The sequence below is a fragment of the Hyperoodon ampullatus genome (assembly GCF_949752795.1).
Source record: "Hyperoodon ampullatus genome assembly, chromosome: 19".
NCBI lineage: Eukaryota > Metazoa > Chordata > Mammalia > Artiodactyla > Ziphiidae > Hyperoodon > Hyperoodon ampullatus.
In genome coordinates, this window is record NC_136932.1 from 3,821,011 (window position 1) to 3,837,688 (window position 16,678).

The 16,678-nt window shown below is 43.2% G+C and overlaps 1 protein-coding gene across 1 annotated transcript in view; it reads left to right on the forward strand.

Annotated features, from left to right (window-relative positions):
- SKAP1 (src kinase associated phosphoprotein 1) overlaps positions 1-16,678 on the forward strand; it is a gene marked incomplete at both ends in the record, with an annotated part of 284,039 nt that overhangs the window by 255,110 nt on the left and 12,251 nt on the right. Inside the window, 2 exons of the mRNA XM_079725971.1 lie at positions 3,353-3,403; positions 10,573-10,673. Coding sequence (XP_079582097.1) covers positions 3,353-3,403; positions 10,573-10,673 — 152 coding nt within the window. The remainder of the gene's footprint in view (positions 1-3,352; positions 3,404-10,572; positions 10,674-16,678) is intronic.

The window sequence follows — 16,678 nt, forward strand, 5'->3', positions numbered from 1 at the left end:
AAATAAATAAATAAATAGTTAATTCATTAATTAAAAAAAAATAAAGCCTCACCTTACAGATGAAAAAAAGAGAGAGAAAATTGGCTGTTTAACCCCCTTTTGTGAGCAACGAGACTTTTTTTCTGTTGCCATATAATCAGTTTTCTTGACTTTGGAGTTTGAAAAATACCAGTTTGATTTCACTGAAGGATCCAAGGTAAATTGTATGCCTCTGTGTGTATGGTGCCCTCTGAAGCTGGGAAGGTGCTGAGAGGTGTGTCTTTCACATGCAGTTGTAGAGGGCACTCTCCTCACCAGATGATGGTCCCCATACTCGCTCTTTCAAAGGCCGCAGAGGCACAGCACCCAGCCTCTCACTTCAGCAGCTAGGCTTCTTGACTGGAGCCCACTTTCAGCCACCCGGGAAGGACAACGTTAGATAGAACAGACGTAGGGACTGGAGCTTCCCGGTTCACATCCATCACCATAGCACTTAGTAATGGTGGCAAACGATATATAAGATCTACGGCCGACAGTCTGCTTTCTTTCTAGGTGACTCCACAGGCGCGATGGAAATCAGAGTATCTGTTCTGCAATTGAACTGCATAAATAAAGCAGAGTTTTATTTTTTCCATTTTTGTATCATGACTGGATTAAGTGCTGTTGCCTGAAAGCATAAAGGAATCAAGTTTTAGTTTTCATTTTTATCATTGCAAATACATTTACATTCTCCTATTTTACAAATGCAAAAGCAGGCAAGCCACTTTCAATAATTTATTTTAAAATCAATGCTAATGAGGTTATGTCTCGTCAGTGGCCGAGTTTTACAATAAAGTCTGATTTATTTAGAAAAGATCTTTGGTGTAGCTTCCCATCTAATGGTGGTGGGAAGGAGGTGGAGTAGCAGGCACGGTGACCCTCCAACTTCGGATCCAATTTGTAATTCACAGTGGAGATCTGACCCAATTTACATTGATTAGAATTGGGAGGAAGAGACATCTGCGCACAGACAGCAAAGGCAGAATAAACCCTCTCTGCAAAAGTGCCTAAGCACAGCAAATCACTGGTCTTTGTGATTAAGGTGTTTGATATCAGCAAAAGAGCTGTTCTCCGTCCAAATTATTGGGTATCTCTAAAACTGAGGACGTACCGGCTCTTCTTTGAATGTTTTCAATCCTGTGAAATTGGTCCCACGTCAAAAAGGAAAAGCATCATAGCAGAGGAAGGAAGGAAGTGGGCAAGTAATAAGAAGACAATGTGGAAAGAGTGATGTTTGACATGATTTATTTCAGCGTGATCTATTTCCCATATTTGATGTCACTCCTCCATTATCTCACATCTTTATTCCGCATGGAGAGGTGGAGGAACACTACAGGTGGTAAGTAGGAAACTGTCTGCTGCAAGGTCATACGTGGAGATAAGTAGAGTTGAGTCCTTTTCCCACAGAATCTTATAGGGCAGATATATATTTACCTATATCTATATATAGAGAGATATCATATATCACTTTTTTTTTTTTTGGCTGCGTTGGGTCTTTGTTGTTGCACGTGGGCTTTCTCTAGTTGCGGCGAGTGGGGGCTACTCTTCCTTGCGGTGCGCAGGCTTCTCATTGCAGTGGCTTCTCTTTGTTGTGGAGCACGGGCTCTAGGGCACGAAGGCTCAGTAGTTGTGGCTCACGGGCTCTAGAGCACAGGCTCAGTAGTTGTGGCGCATGGGCTTAGTTGCTCCAGTGGCATGTGGGATCTTCCCGAACCAAGGTTTGAACCCGTGTTCCCTGCATTGGCAGGTAGATTCTTTTTTTTTTTTTTTTTTTTTTTGCGGTACATGGGCCTCTCACTGCTGTGGCTTCTCCCGTTGCGGAGCACAGGCTCCGGATGCACAGACTCAGTGGCCATGGCTCACGGGCCCAGCCACTTTGCGGCATGTGGGATCTTCCCGGACCGGGGCATGAACCTGTGTCCCCCGCATCGGCAGGCGGACCCTCAACCACTGTGCCACCAGGGAAGCCTGGCAGGTGGATTCTTAACCACTGCGCCACTAGGGAAGTCTCACATATTTTTAAATCTTGGTAATGTGACTTATTTCCCAAAGTATCAATCCCAACAACAATATTAATTTTAATTTTTTCAGGGGAGCTATATCATTTTGTATGTGAAATCAATTGCAATTCTTTAATGCTCTGTAGTGTTTTAATATATTTTTATGCCGTTTCTTCTTAGTTATGAGCTTAGAGTTTACTTCCCCTAGTCTGACATACCAGAACTCGTGTTGCCCTATAAACCTTATATTTAAGGGGGGGGAGGGCTGTCCCATGCCATCGCCTCAAAAGTTCCATTTAATGGCATAACTACGGGGAAGCAAGACAGATAAGTGCCCTAAGATCCACAGAGAGAAAGGAAAGTACATGTGGCCGGAAGAAACTGAGTATTCAGCCCTCAAAATGTTCCTTTTTATGCCCCATTCATTCCGTGTGTGTGTGTGTGTGTGTGTGTGTGTGGAGGATGTAATGATGAAAAGGAGAACAGCAAGTGTATTTCTGTGCATTTTACCCCCCATATAAAATAGCTTAATATGATTCTGGTACTCATGCTTTCTTGATAAGGACCCAATTCCCATGTTATCAGACAGTACGAAGTCTGGGATGAAACAGATTAATGAGGGTAAGAAACTTAGGCCAATCATGTTGTGACTTTGACCATATACACACTTGGATGGAGTTAGAAAATAGCATTGACTTAGAATTCATTGTGTACCTGCCATTCATCCCAACTGCCCTCAGGAGCTTCCACTCTCATGAGTGAAGCAGGCTGAATAACAAACAAGAGTGAAAAGATAACTACAAGCCCCAAGTACTAAGAACATAAAATTGTGTACATGACCAGCTTCTGTGACAGCTGAACAAAGCTTGATACATTAAGGACTAATTAATCACAGAGGGTTTAAACACGTGCTTAGCTTCACACACACAAGTTCTGGATGCTTACGTGGAGATAATACATTTTGAAGAGAATGCTAGAACGGGAGGAGAAATAGGGTTTGAGGAAAAGGATTAGGATCCTAGTAATAGGCGCCTAGATAATCCAGTGGATCGGAAGCTCCATGGGGGGGGACCCAGCCAGTCTTGTCCATCACTGCATCTCCAGTTCCTAGTGCAGTGTCTTGCATACAGTTGGCACTTAAAAATGTTTGTGAATGAATGAACAGAGATGGAAATAAGAGAAGGCCAGTTGAAGGTGAGAGATGATTTTTTTTTAAATGGTAATTATTGCCTTAAAAAAGAGAGTGTGATGAGCTCAGAGAAAGAAGACCCGTCAGTACAAATAACAGACTACTGACCGCTAATTGCTAATGCTGATCATGTTTATGCCCACAGATGAAGAGCATGACCTAGAAGAGGATGAGAGTGGCACTCAACAAAAAGGAGGTATGAGAGCTTCAAAAATGTACAGGTGCTGGTTAGGACTTTCGGGCTTCCCACTGGAGAAAGCACCTTTCTCTGACTACAAACATTACCAGACTCGCTAATTAAGAGGGTAACTGGTGTGTCGACCTCAACAGTCCTGAATAAGATGACTGGACAAGGAAATATGTTAACTTTAAAAGCAGCCACCCATTCACTTTAATTAATGTTCCCAGAACTGCTAAGATTTATCCTAGAGAGGGTGGGAAGCCAAACCAGATATTTATTTTTTTCCTATCAGTATTTCTTAAATCAGTACAGTGAAAATAGAATTGTCTCATCTCTAAGAGATCAGAGGATTGAGAATGGAAGGAATAGAAAAGTCTCCTATCTGAGAGGCCCGGAGATTGCGAGTTCAGAGGGGAATGGAAATGTGTCAGATCTGAAAAGTGAACATGGGGTGAAGGATAGAATTGCTTGGTTATGTTGACTTCTGATGGGCTGGGTTGATTCCAGGCACATTTGGAAATGAATATGTAACAGCTTTGTTGGTACAAAATTGTTTCTTATTCATCCCAGACTGTTAACCGTGTTTCAGTCTGTTAGTGAGCCCATCCTTTCTAAGGTCAGATGCCCCTCTAAAGCCTCCTTAAGTGGACCAAGGACCTAGTCTGTCATTGTCTGTAAAGGAATATGTGTTGCAAAGGCCACCTCAAGGACATTCATTCCATCAGCAGAGCCTGAAAGTGCCTGATTTAGATACTGGCTGGCGTTTTCTTAGAAATTCTATGGAAGTTTTAAGCTTAGGGGTTCTTTCCCTCTTCCTGTCCTGCTCCCCCTCTGTTTCTCCAGCCTCCCCTTTTCCCATTCTCCTCTCTCTTCCTTTCCTCGTGCCTTTTCTTCTCTTCCTAATCCATTCAGCAAAGCCCCTTTCCTTCGTTCATTCTCCATGGGAAGAGAATACGTAACAGGTTTAGTGAAGGACCCAACTTCATAAACACCCAGCTTCTCATGAGGAGAGAAAAGACAGCCAAGAGGCAGCATCAGAATTCATGTGCCAAAGCCAAAGAGAGAACTGAGGCAAGTAAAACAGGAATGTGAGTGTAGTTTCAATTAAGGACCTCGTGACAGTTAACACGTGTGATTAAGTCCATTCTGAATCTTCGTTTTTACCATTCTACTTGCCGTACAGAATTCCAACAAAAAACCTGTTTCCTGACTGAGCCATGTCCCACGTATGTCTCTCCTCAACCAACTTCCCTTGCTAGTGCAGGAAAGAAGCACTTCATGTGGACAGCTTGGGTGGAGTAACTAGAAGCTTCCTATGGCCAACTTTAAACTCCCTTGGGAAGCAGCAGTCTTCTGGCAAAAGCCTAAAATTCAGTTTCAGACGTCTCCCTCATACCTTTTCTTCCTTCCACCCCTCTTTCTAAGGTTCAATCTGAAGAGTGAGGAGAGATTTATTTCTTAACTGTTCCAGCAGCTATAATTGAAGTACATTAAAAAAAAAAAAAAAACCCTTTGTTCCTCATGCTTCCTGCCTCCAAAATAGGTGTTGTTAAAGTGTAGTGAGCTCTAAATATGTTTCTGTGGTTTATACCTGCCACCAGTTATAACGATTGGTGACTTAGTGATTAAAAAAACAGAGGAGGGGGCTCCCCTGGTGGCGCAGTGGTTGAGAGTCCGCCTGCCGATGCAGGGGACACGGGTTCGTGCCCCAATCCGGGAAGATCCCACATGCCGCGGAACGTCTGGGCCCGTGAGCCATGGCCGCTGAGCCTGTGCGTCCGGAGCCTGTGCTCCGCAACGGGAGAGGCCACAACAGTGAGGGGCCCGCGTAAAGCCAAAAAAAAAAAAAAAAACAGAGGAGGACTTTTCCCTCTCTCTGCAGAATCTGAGGCAGGAATTTATATTATCTGTGTTTACTTATTTATTTATTGAATTTATATGGTGCCTTTTCTACCAAGGAGCTATAGAAACTGCAACAAATATGTAACATCCAAATGTCATCACTTAGCTTTAAAACAATAAAATACAGAGGTTCGAGGGATGGGTAGGCATATAAAAGGCCGGGAGCTCCAGGACAACGTGAATTCTTCTGTAACAGGCAAGCTACACAGGTTTGGTTCACTTGGGCAAGTCAGGAGTCACATGCCCTTTGAGAGGGAAAAATATTTTCTCCTAAAAGATACCATGGCTAGCAGGGTCACCTTTAAAATCCACATACTTTTCTTCACTATTCCAGGGATCCTTTTCCTGGAATGCTATGCTTTTCACTGATGGAACTTCTTACTTTTTTTTTTTTTTTTTTTTGCGGTACGCGGGCCTCTCACCGTTGGGGCCTCTCCCATTGCGGAGCACAGGCTCTGGACGCGCAGGCCCAGCAGCCATGGCTCACGGGCCCAGCCATTCCGCGGCATGTGGGATCTTCCCGGACCGGGGCACGAGCCCATGTCCCCTGCATCGGCAGGTGGACTCTTAACCACTGCGCCACCAGGGAAGCCCGACTGCTTACATTTTTAAAACCCAACTAAGAGCTTATCAGAAGAGGGGAAAAAGGAATTCAGTTTATCCTGATTGGGTGTTAATGACCCTGTAAGATGTAATTTCTTTTATTTTGTTCTGTTACCTAGAAAATCTATCACGGCCTTGTAGTATTGATTATTCAATCTATAAAGAGCTCGGTTTACCGCTTGACTGTTAGTAACAGGGTTATTCTAATGAGTGACTCTTCAACACCTCAGATTTTCACTAAATTCCAACCCATCAGCCTAACAGTCTAACACTAAGTGTCTTTGGTGATGACAGCTTATCTCCCTTCCCTATCATGAGAAGGCATGTCCAGGTAACCAAAAATAAAACTCATTCTGTGCTGTCTGTATGAAAACAACTGGCCATTTGCTTGGGTATGCCATGAAAAACAAAAAGCAGAGCTGGAGGCACAAATCATCCTTAGATACGTCAAACCTCTGACCAAGGAGGATCTTGAAACAGGTTGCTTTTGCTCTGAAGTTGTAGGCAGACTCAGCCAAGGGGGATCCCATGTTCACTCATTTCTGCAGGGCAGAAAAATGGTTGCTGATGAGCATTCCATTTCTGAGGCACTTTTTCCACTTTAGTGGCAGCCAGTGGAGTGAACTATTACACAAAAGAAACAGAGGGAAGCCACAGAGGTATTTGCATCTCTTACTTTTTGAAACCTATTTCCCAAGACAAATGTGAGTGGATCGTCACCCAGCTATAACTTTGGCCCAATAAAAGGAACACAGGAGATGAAAATTAGGATCTGTGAGTGTTCCCCACTTCAAGATCATACTTATAACATTAAGGACCATAGTAATTTTGGGGCTTCCCTGGTGGCGCAGTGGTTGAGAGTCCCCCTGCCGATGCAGGGGACACGGGTTCGTGCCTTGGTCTGGGAAGATCCCACATGCCGCGGAGCGGCTGGGCCCATGGGCCATGGCTGCTGAGCCTGCGCATCCGGAGCCTGTGCTCCACAACAGGAGAGGCCACAACAATGAGAGGCCCACGTACAGCAAAAAAAAAAAAAAAAAAAAAAAAAAAAAAGGACCATAGTAATTTCAAAACTCAAAGACTAAAGGGCTATGAAAACAAGCAAATAGTATTGTTCAGTTGCTCTTCCTGTTCTGGTGTCAAAGTCAGTGGAGCTTGGCAAAATTTTTTGCCTTTCTTTCTGAAATGGTTAATAAGGTATCAGGCTGAGTCTGCTTTAATGGACTGAACATGGTGGCCTTTCTGGCCTGGCCTAGAGAACATTTCAAGTCCCTTCCAATGGGCCATTGCTTTGGCCTTCTTTGTCCATTTCTCATGCTCTAGCAAGAACTGGCTTTATCTGTCTTCTCCTTTTGTCTCTCTTTTCTATAATCTGTTAAGTAGTTATACCCAGGGCCACATTGGCACAGTCCCTTTGCTTATCAAGAAAATGTAAACAACATGCTGACTTGCCTTTTGCCTCTTTTCCTTGGTCACAGCTTGAATTCTGGAGCTACCCACTATCCCCCAAACAGAAGCCCAAGGTGACATATGAACTCTGGAAAGAACATAGTCAGGCTCTGTTGTCCCTAAGGAGGGGGAAAGGCAGAATGGTGTCTGCTCCTTTCACCTTAGAACTCTTCCCGTCATGGAGGCTCATTTTCAAATATTGACTCTGTCAATAGTAGCACCAACTTGGCCTCAGTTACAGGAGAAATGACTGTCACTGGTTATAAAGACTTGGTGTGGAATGACAGATGCTTTGCAATAAATACCTAGAAAAGAGAGAAAAACAATATATTTTTTAGCTTGGTCTGCTGCTAGTCTTCCTATGACATTTTACCTGCTGGGAGCATAGCTCCTCTGACATGGGACAAAGAAAATAAGATGCTTCCCCCCTTTTTCTTTCTCTAGAAAAAGTCCTCCTCAGCTCTGCTGGCAATTTAAATGCCGTGACCATACCCATTAGCTTCTCTATCATTGTAATTGTTGTTAATTGTTATAACTGTTTTAGTTATTAGTGGTGTCATTATTGCTCTAGGTCCTCTGTCTGTTTTATGCTGAATATATTAGTGCTTTTCTTTAGAATTACCAGGCTTTATTTAGTGCAGAGTTACATTTTTTTGGATAGACGTTGAGAAATGCTGGCATTAAGCTTTATTCTTTTGTTTTTCATTCCAAATGGACAGACTGGAAAAAAATAATTAGATGGAATAATGTCCTCAAAATGAGAATGAGGATGTTTTGAATTAATTAAATGGTCAGAATGCTGCACTATTTCTGATCTCAGACTGCTGCCAGAGGAGTGTAAACCTAAAGGAACCTCAATCCAGCCCACAAAGGCAATCCTTCCTCTCAGGCTCCCAATTCCTTACTGATCTAAAGACATCAAAGTCTCCCCATGCTTCCTCTGTTCATAGGACATGCTGGGCAAGTTTAGGGAGAAGCTGGACTGGCCCAGCAGACCTCCCAGCCTTCAAGCTCTTCCTGGGGCCAAGTTTCAGGAATAAAGCCCTCCTTGGCCTTACCTCTTCACCTCTTCAAGGTTTGATCAGGCTTTTGTTTTACAACTAAAGCTTCAGGGAAACCTTCTCTGACCCCTCAGACTAGGTTAGATTCCCTATTATACACAGGACCCTCAACTTCTCCTTTGAAGACATATCGCAATCATAAATAAATAAATAGTTGTGTGACTGTTTCATGGTGCCGCCACTGCTGGATGGCAGCCCTAAGGGTGGGGACCGTGTGCGTGGCTGATGCAGAATTCCCAGCATCTAGCATAGTCCATGGCACAGTAGGTTCTGTGTACATGTCTGTTGAAGGCTAAAGAATGAATGTACTGAAGTTGTGTGCACACATATACCTAAAGCCAATCACATGTGTTAAACTGGGAGTCTGCAATACAGAATCCAATCTTGTCCAGTTAAGACGTTCCTCTCCCTGATTTCTTTAATACCAGAATACCTCTGTTTACATAACAAGTCCAACCTTTTCCCCATTTTTAGCCCTTCATTCTGCTTATTTTCCAAAGCAGCCTTGTTATGATTCTGACTCTTCCAGTTCTTGGGCTAGGCTAAACTATCTCCTGGATTCCTGAGCTCTATCTTCTTTGGGCCTTTAGCTTATGAAAAATTGAAGGCATCTTCTATCTTTAGTTTTTCTTGGAAGGCTTTTGTTTTTCTGCTAGCTTCTTGCATTCCCTATGATCTGTTGTGCTTTTAGAATAGCTCTTTTTCCAGGTGTTCTCCCCAGGTGTCTTAGATACCCAATATCAAATCACTGTTTACATATACACCCAAAAGGTACTCATAATCTCAGGAGCTGTCCCACACCCAGGCACGTGGGGAGCAGTATACCACAGTGACCATCTGCTAGGCCAGAAAAAGCCAAGGGAACTTTGTCAGTCTTACAATTTGGAAACATCAAGTTATGTTTGTTTGTTTTTTTGGGTTTTTTTTTTTTTTTGCTGTATGTGGGCCTCTCACTGTTGTGGCCTCTCCCGTTGCAGAGCACAGGCTCAGGACGCGCAGGCTCAGCGGCCATGGCTCACGGGCCCAGCCGCTCCGCGGCACGTGGGATCTTCCCGGACCGGGGCACGAACCCGTGTCCCCTGCATCGGCAGGCGGACTCTCAACCACTGCGCCACCAGGGAAGCCCCAGGAATGGCATCTTTTGTAGGTGCTTTGCATATCACTCTCATACATAGTGTCCTAAGGAACGGGGAGCACTGCCACATTATCCCTGGTCCAGTGGGCATTAGCTCTCCTGCCATTCAAATCCCCAGATCCTCTCCCACTTTGTACTCTAGTGTTTAACCTTTCCGGGTAGAAGAAGGTCAATATGAATTCTTCATTGTTAAGAATCGATGACTGTCCTGTGGCATCACTGCCATCTAGTCTTGCTGAGAAGCCCAGTAAATCTCTTAGGCTGCTTCTAAAGCTTGGTTTGTTGTCGTTGGTTGCTTTCATTTTTAATGCAGATCACTTTGGTTTCTGTTCCCCTGGGGACTTGCAGATAAATCTTGGCAGACATGTTCGGCATCTACAAATGAGATGCTGGAAAAGGGCCAGCCCACCCAGAATTTAGTTGTAATGGATGAGACACCCCCTTGGTTCCACTTAAAGACTGGGCTATTCGTTTCCACATTTATTGGTAATTACCTCCTATAGTAAGCACCTGGGTGGGAAGTGCCCAGGATGAAGTTCCTGTGTAACAGAGGGGGCCAACCTGTGAGACTGCAATGCAGATCTGTGCTGGCTGACGCAGCCTCTCTCGTAAACAAGCAGAAGTAGGAGACTTATCTCATTCCTTCAATGCATAATAAAAAGAAGCACTGGATAGTTTAGATGCCCTGGATGAAGAAAGTCTGGCAGAAAATCTCTTTGTGCTGCTTACTTATAAACCAGGTGAAAAATTACCTGCTTGATTTTCTTTTATTAATAAATGAATATATTTATCATATTACTGAGTAGCATCTGACTAAGGGTGAACTGTAAATATTTAATGTTAGTTAATGATCCCCCTTCTCCCACAGTCCTTTGCTCATGCTGAGTGTCTGGCTGTATCTCATCCCAAACCCCCTGAATCTTAGGTTTCCTAGGGGTAATATCAGAACCTTGGTTTCCATTTGCAGCAAAAATGTGGGCTCCATAGAAAAAGACAGGGTCCTTTTAACTTCGATTTCTCCTCTCTTTGATCAGTGGACTATGCCAATTATTATCAGGGCCTATGGGATTGCCATGGTGACCAGCCAGACGAACTGTCCTTCCAACGGGGTGACCTCATCCGCATTCTGAGCAAGGTAAGGATTAGAGTGTGGGGCTTGGATCAAAAGTCGATTGTCTCACTCTTGATGATGTAGTCACCATAACCAGAATTATCCCATGTCATATTCTTCTCTTGTGTGTATTACATGGCTCCCTAACACGTAAACTTCCATTGTTTTATAATTGTCAGGGAAAATTTTAATTGAAAATTCAGATTCAGGAACCAAGTTTTGAATTTAAAAATAGAATAAAGTAGACATAATACTAAAACTATGCCAATCAAAATTTGGTCTTTTTAAAGGGTCTTGTGGTGCTTAAAAGGTCATCACCACATACATAATTTATTACCATAAAATACTCTTGAAAATATTCTAGCCGGGTCAGCTGCCTTCTTGTTTCATCTATAGATAAACAACACTGTAACATAGTTATATATGAGGGGAGGAGTCAGAGCTAGTTAGCTCAGTTGGTTTGAGCAAGTGCTGACAAGGCCAAGATAGTGGATCCAACTCACAAGGGCCAGCTAACTTCCTTCTCTTCCTCAGTCACAGAGGTAGCCCCTAGCCACAGTTAACCATCTCACAAATGGTATTGCTGGATACAAAAAGATGGGCAAAAATAAGGATATATTATTGCAGATCCATCACCAATGTGAAGAAGCTTCAAAACTCATGGGCTACTGTTTGAGGGATCACTAACACCATCCTTGTAAAGAAAGACTGCACATATTCTGTATAGGTGGGCTAAGGAAATCGATTCTGTCCCTAAAAAACTTGTTAAAAAGTTCTCCCTCTATGAGGCAATCAATATCAACAAACACATTTTTGAAAGAGGCACAATTTGCTCTTTAATTGATTAGTATGTGAACTCCATAAAGGAAAATGGAAAACCCATTGTGTTATTAACCCATCATTTACAATTTATCTTTGTTCTGTAAATGTCATTACCTTGGCCAGGTGTTTGTCTCAGTTTGAAATATACCACAAGCTCCTTAAGCAGCAGACCAGGGCTGACCGAAGGTACCTTTCAGCAGTTCCAACGAGTCCCGTTTGAACTAGGACCAAATTCAGACCCAACCTTTTTCCAGAGAGCAGGAGGCCTGCAATCCCTGCTGGGTGAGATCACAATCTTCTAGTGATTTCTTCCAGACTCCTAATTCAGCACCACCCTAGTGCCATTCCGGTGCAGCTCCAATACACCAAGAATAAATTGGAAGCAAAGAAGGGAGTGGACATTGGCCTGATTGGTATTTCAAATGCCCGAAAGCAAGGTTTGCCGAGTAATAGAATTTGTGTACATTACCAGCTGGGGTAATCGAGTTATCCACTCAGGTGTGACCAGGCCTCTGTTTGCCCAGAGCCTGCAGGTGAACAAATTAACTGTTTACATTGTCTGAGGTGCCTGCGGCCGGAGAAGGGGAGGACAGAGTCAGACTGTCTGCTGGCCTTCTCTCTCGGTCATGATTATTTTGTTTGTTTTGCATGTCTTTTGCCTTTGTTAATGACTTCTCACTGGGGGTCCCTTTCCTCCATTTAGAAGGGGCTGTGCGGTGACTTGCCCTGCAGTATAGAGCTGTCTGCCGTTACCAGGGCTGTTGTAATTTTGAGATACCAAAGAACTGGGGACCTTCCCCAACCTGGTTTGGGTTTTTTTAACCAAGCCCCCTTCCCCTCCTTCATTACTAAAAGCCAATATATCAGAGTTTAATTCACAGGGAATAGTTGGCTGCCTTGGTTCTATCGGGCATCTTTCTCCATCTCCTGGAAGGTCCTGAGTTCGTAAGTCATCCCTTACCTTGGTAGTAGCACATTTCTTACCCCAAAAGCGACACCAGTTGCCACCCTTCTCCACATTGCTCATCTCTGCATGGCAAGGGAAGAAATTAGAAGCTTAACTGAAGTTTCCCTCATAAAACTTCATTCCAGTTAACGTTGGCTTGGGGAGCATTTCAGATTGGATTTACCTTTATTATGTTACTTAACTCAATAAGAGTCCTTGGACAGGAAGGAACCTTAAAAGGCCACCCGATCCATTCCCTTGCCTCTAAAAAGCACAAATGAACCAATTCAGGCAGATAGAAAAGGAGATTCCACTGCCATTGTCAGCTGTATGTCTATTCAGATGTTCAGTAACTCCTAATCTCAGGAATTTTCTCTCATATGGATCCTAAATTTATTCCATATTATTCCATATTTAGCCCCAGCTGGCTTCCTTTATTGGAGTCAGTTACACTCTGCAGCCTGCCTCTCACACCTGCAGGGACAGAACTGACCCAAGTTGAGGTTAGTCCAGAAAAATGGTATCTAGAAACCTCCATTTTACTTTTCTCTCTGGCCAGTAGAACTTGTGTCAGGCGAGAAAAGCCCACTTCTTAGGAACCTAGAGAAGTCTATTTCCCTGAGAAACACAAGATGCAACTGAGTGCAGCTCAGCTTACCTGGAGCAGTTTCCTCACCTGTAAAATGAGGGAGTTGTGTTAGATCTCTAAGGTTCCTTCCACCTCAAACATTCCCGGTCTAAATAAACATGGTGAGGCTGACTTCACAAATCTGCTAAAGAAATTCCACACAAAAATGTGTCTTAGCTTTATTTATTCAGATTAAACAAAGAAACAAATTCTACGTTCTTTTGTTTGGGGCCCTCATAAATGCATTTGGCTTTTCCCTCTCTCTTTGTATGATAAGAGAAATATTCCGAGGGTCAGGGGGTGGCAGGTAGAGAACAGAAGTGGCCCCTGGATGGGGAAGTGGGGTGGGAATTGGGGGGTAATAACTTTATTCTTGGGTTCCTGCTGCTCCCTGCTGTTTCTTTCTCTCTCTTTTTTTTTTTTTTTGGTATTTATTTGTTTTTTTTTTAATTGAAGTATAGTTGATTTACAATGTTGTGGTTTACAATGTTGTGTTAGTTTCTGGTGTATAGCAAAGTGATTCAGTTTTACATATATATGTATATGTATATATGTATATATTCTTTTTCAGATTCTTTTCCATTATAGTTTATTACAAGGTATTGAATTTAGTTCCTTGTGCTATACAGTGGGACCTTGTTGTTTATCTATTTTGTATAGAGTCGCGTGTACCTGCTCATCCCAAACCCCTGATTTATCCTTCCCTCCCCCTTTCCCCTTTGGTGACCATAAGATTGTTTTCTGCGTCTATGAGTCTATTTCTAGTTTATAAATAGGAAGTTGATTTGTATCATTTTTTTCAGATTTCACATATAAGTGATATCATATATTTGTCTTTCTCTGACTTACTACACTTAGTACGATAATCTCTAGGTCCATCCATGTTGCTGCAAATGGTATTATTTCATTCTTTTTTATAGATTAATAATATTCATTATATATATATATATATATATATATATATATATATATATATATATATACACACACATGCATAAACACACACACCACACCTACTGTTTCTTAATAGTTGCCCAAGTATGACCCAACCCTGAATCCTAGAATCCTAGGGCCAAGAGAGTCTGTTAGGGTCTAGGGCCTTTGGTCTAGGGCCTTTGGATAGGAATGATCCCAGAAAGAGAGCTATTTACCCTTTTAAAAATTTTTTTCCAGAGAAGATGATTGGCTGGGTAAGAAAGCTGCACCCCCATAGATAACCAAATGCCCATCACCTGTCCTATTCTTAGGGAAGCAAATCGTCAACAGGTGGGTTACTTATGTGACCTTGAACAAAGTCACTTAATCTTGCTAATCCTCAGTTTCCTCATCTGTAGAAATGGGATAATTTCTATTTATAGGGTATTGTGACACTTTCATTAGAGAATTTGTGTAAAGAAGCGCCTGGCATCTAGGATGATAATTATTATTATGTTCCCCTCTTTTCCACTAGCAATAAACTTTGGGGGTCAATATTGGGTACACACTAGGAGTTCAATAAATTATTAGTGAATTGAGAGAAAAACAAAAGGTCCTGCCAAGAACTCTTTCACAGAGATGTTCGAAAGCTCAAAAGGTCCTCTCTTGGAAATAGAAGGCCATCCAGTGAAGAGGCCTTACGTGGAAATGCACTGTGCCTTTCCTGGTCTGAGAGAGTTTGTCACTGGCAAAATTGATCAATTGTTCAAACTTCTTTGAGGAGAGGCCAGAGCCACGTATCGCAGCTCTGAAACAGCAAGCAATGGCACAGTCTGCAGGACCCCGCCCACCTCCCCTAACACATCTATCTGTGTTGCATGCCCACTTAATGCACTGAGTTCCAATTTGGGCCGCAAATATATTAAAAGGAGATTTTTTAAATGGAGTAGATCTGTGCATCCAGTGGGCGTTCCCGCATTCCTTTTGGGCCCAGATATTTCTGAACAGCATTTTTGGTGCAGGGACCGAACTTCGCTTCCACCCGGTGCAGGGACGCAGCTCAGGCCATGGCGGGGTGTTTTAACGCTCTTCAGTGGCTCCAGATTGTGGTGCTTGTGCAGGTCTCCTCATACGTAACCGATGGCTCCCGTAAATTACTTCCCACCATGCCTGAGACCACCGCAGAATTCAAGTTTGAATAGAGCAGGAAAAAGGTGTTTGAAAGGCCTATTCACTCAGCTACATTTTAATTTCCTTTTCAATCTTGTCCCAATTAATTTCACAAAATTAATCTCACAGAAGCAAACTCGGCAGCACAGAGGCTGCGGTTTTAGTGTGGTGGTCGCTCCGCCTGAACATGAAATAGGAGCTAATATAAAAATCCATCTGCTGTGTTTGAAATACACGCCGGCTGCTGCTCAGTCCTGTCTGACATTCCAAACATCAACAGCGGGGGAAAAGTGATTTGGGGGTTAGTGGCCATCAGTACTTGGCAGGGGTTCAACAACAGGTGTACTCCAAAAATCCATTCGGCCTGGGCACCAGGCATGACAGGGTAGGTGCTGAATCACCCTCGGTGCAGTAACACTGCGCCCTGGCTTAGTTCCTTTTATCTGAGGATCGTAAGGCCCTTCTGTGGACCAGCACTGCTGTGAGCATTTATTGTAAGTAGGAGAAAGGGAGGTAAGAAGTCTCTATTTGGATAAGACGAGCCACAGTTTCCATGATTCAGAGAAGTGACTCTGTCTTCCTGGCTTAAAGGCCTCTCACTAGGGAACCTTTTTCTAAATAATAAAGGTGCTTGTTCTACTCTTCGAGATAACCTAAATAAACGCCCATTTAAAAATTAGGCCTCCTCTTCCAGAAGTAATTTATAGTGGTAACATGAGCTGTCCAGCAGATAAGGGCAAATTAAAGAGAGAAAGAAACTCTTTCTCAATTGTCTAGAAAGAAGAAGAGGTCCCTGAATGACCCTTAAATGGTCCCTGTTTACCATTTAAGGTAAACAGAGTTGATAGGCTACATCTCTTGAGCTTATGTTGTGTGACTCGTGAGTTGGCCCTGGGCTCCTCCAAGGTTTTTCCAGCTACTTATTTCCATGGAAGGCAGCCTTGGAGCAACAGGCTGGGCACCACAGAAGGGTTATACTTACATGGTGGCTTAGCCAGGGTGGGGAGATATTCTCACCACCCAAACACACCATGCTTTGGTTGTCTTCTCTGCTTGTACAGTTGGTATGGAAACAGGGAGCCTTAAAGGCAAGGTCAAGTTTAACACTGAACATATGATGCTGTCAGATGGCCATGGGTCTTATGTGGATGAGGATGGACCGATTTCATCATCCTGGATGACAGTTAGCTTCCAGCACTGGATTGGAGCCACTTAAATTCAGGCCGGGTCCTGGCTCCAAACCCAGCTCCTAGCTATCCGAAAGCAGCAGGCCTGTCCCTGGAACACCTGGACTATGTTAACATTACACCATGTCTGTTATAATAGGATTTTTAAAGCCCAGTGTTCTTCACCTACTCCCTCAAAGGACTACTTAAAGAATGTAGACCTTTCCCCTCCCTTGACCCCAACCCCTCCAGAAGAGATTTGTATGTTGTAAAAATTATCTGAATGCAGCAGTACTTCCTCTTTTAAGTGTGCTTAGTTGAATTTGACAACACCTCATAAAAACAGATAAGTTAATTCCCTCAATTGCTTTAAGTGAAGTTT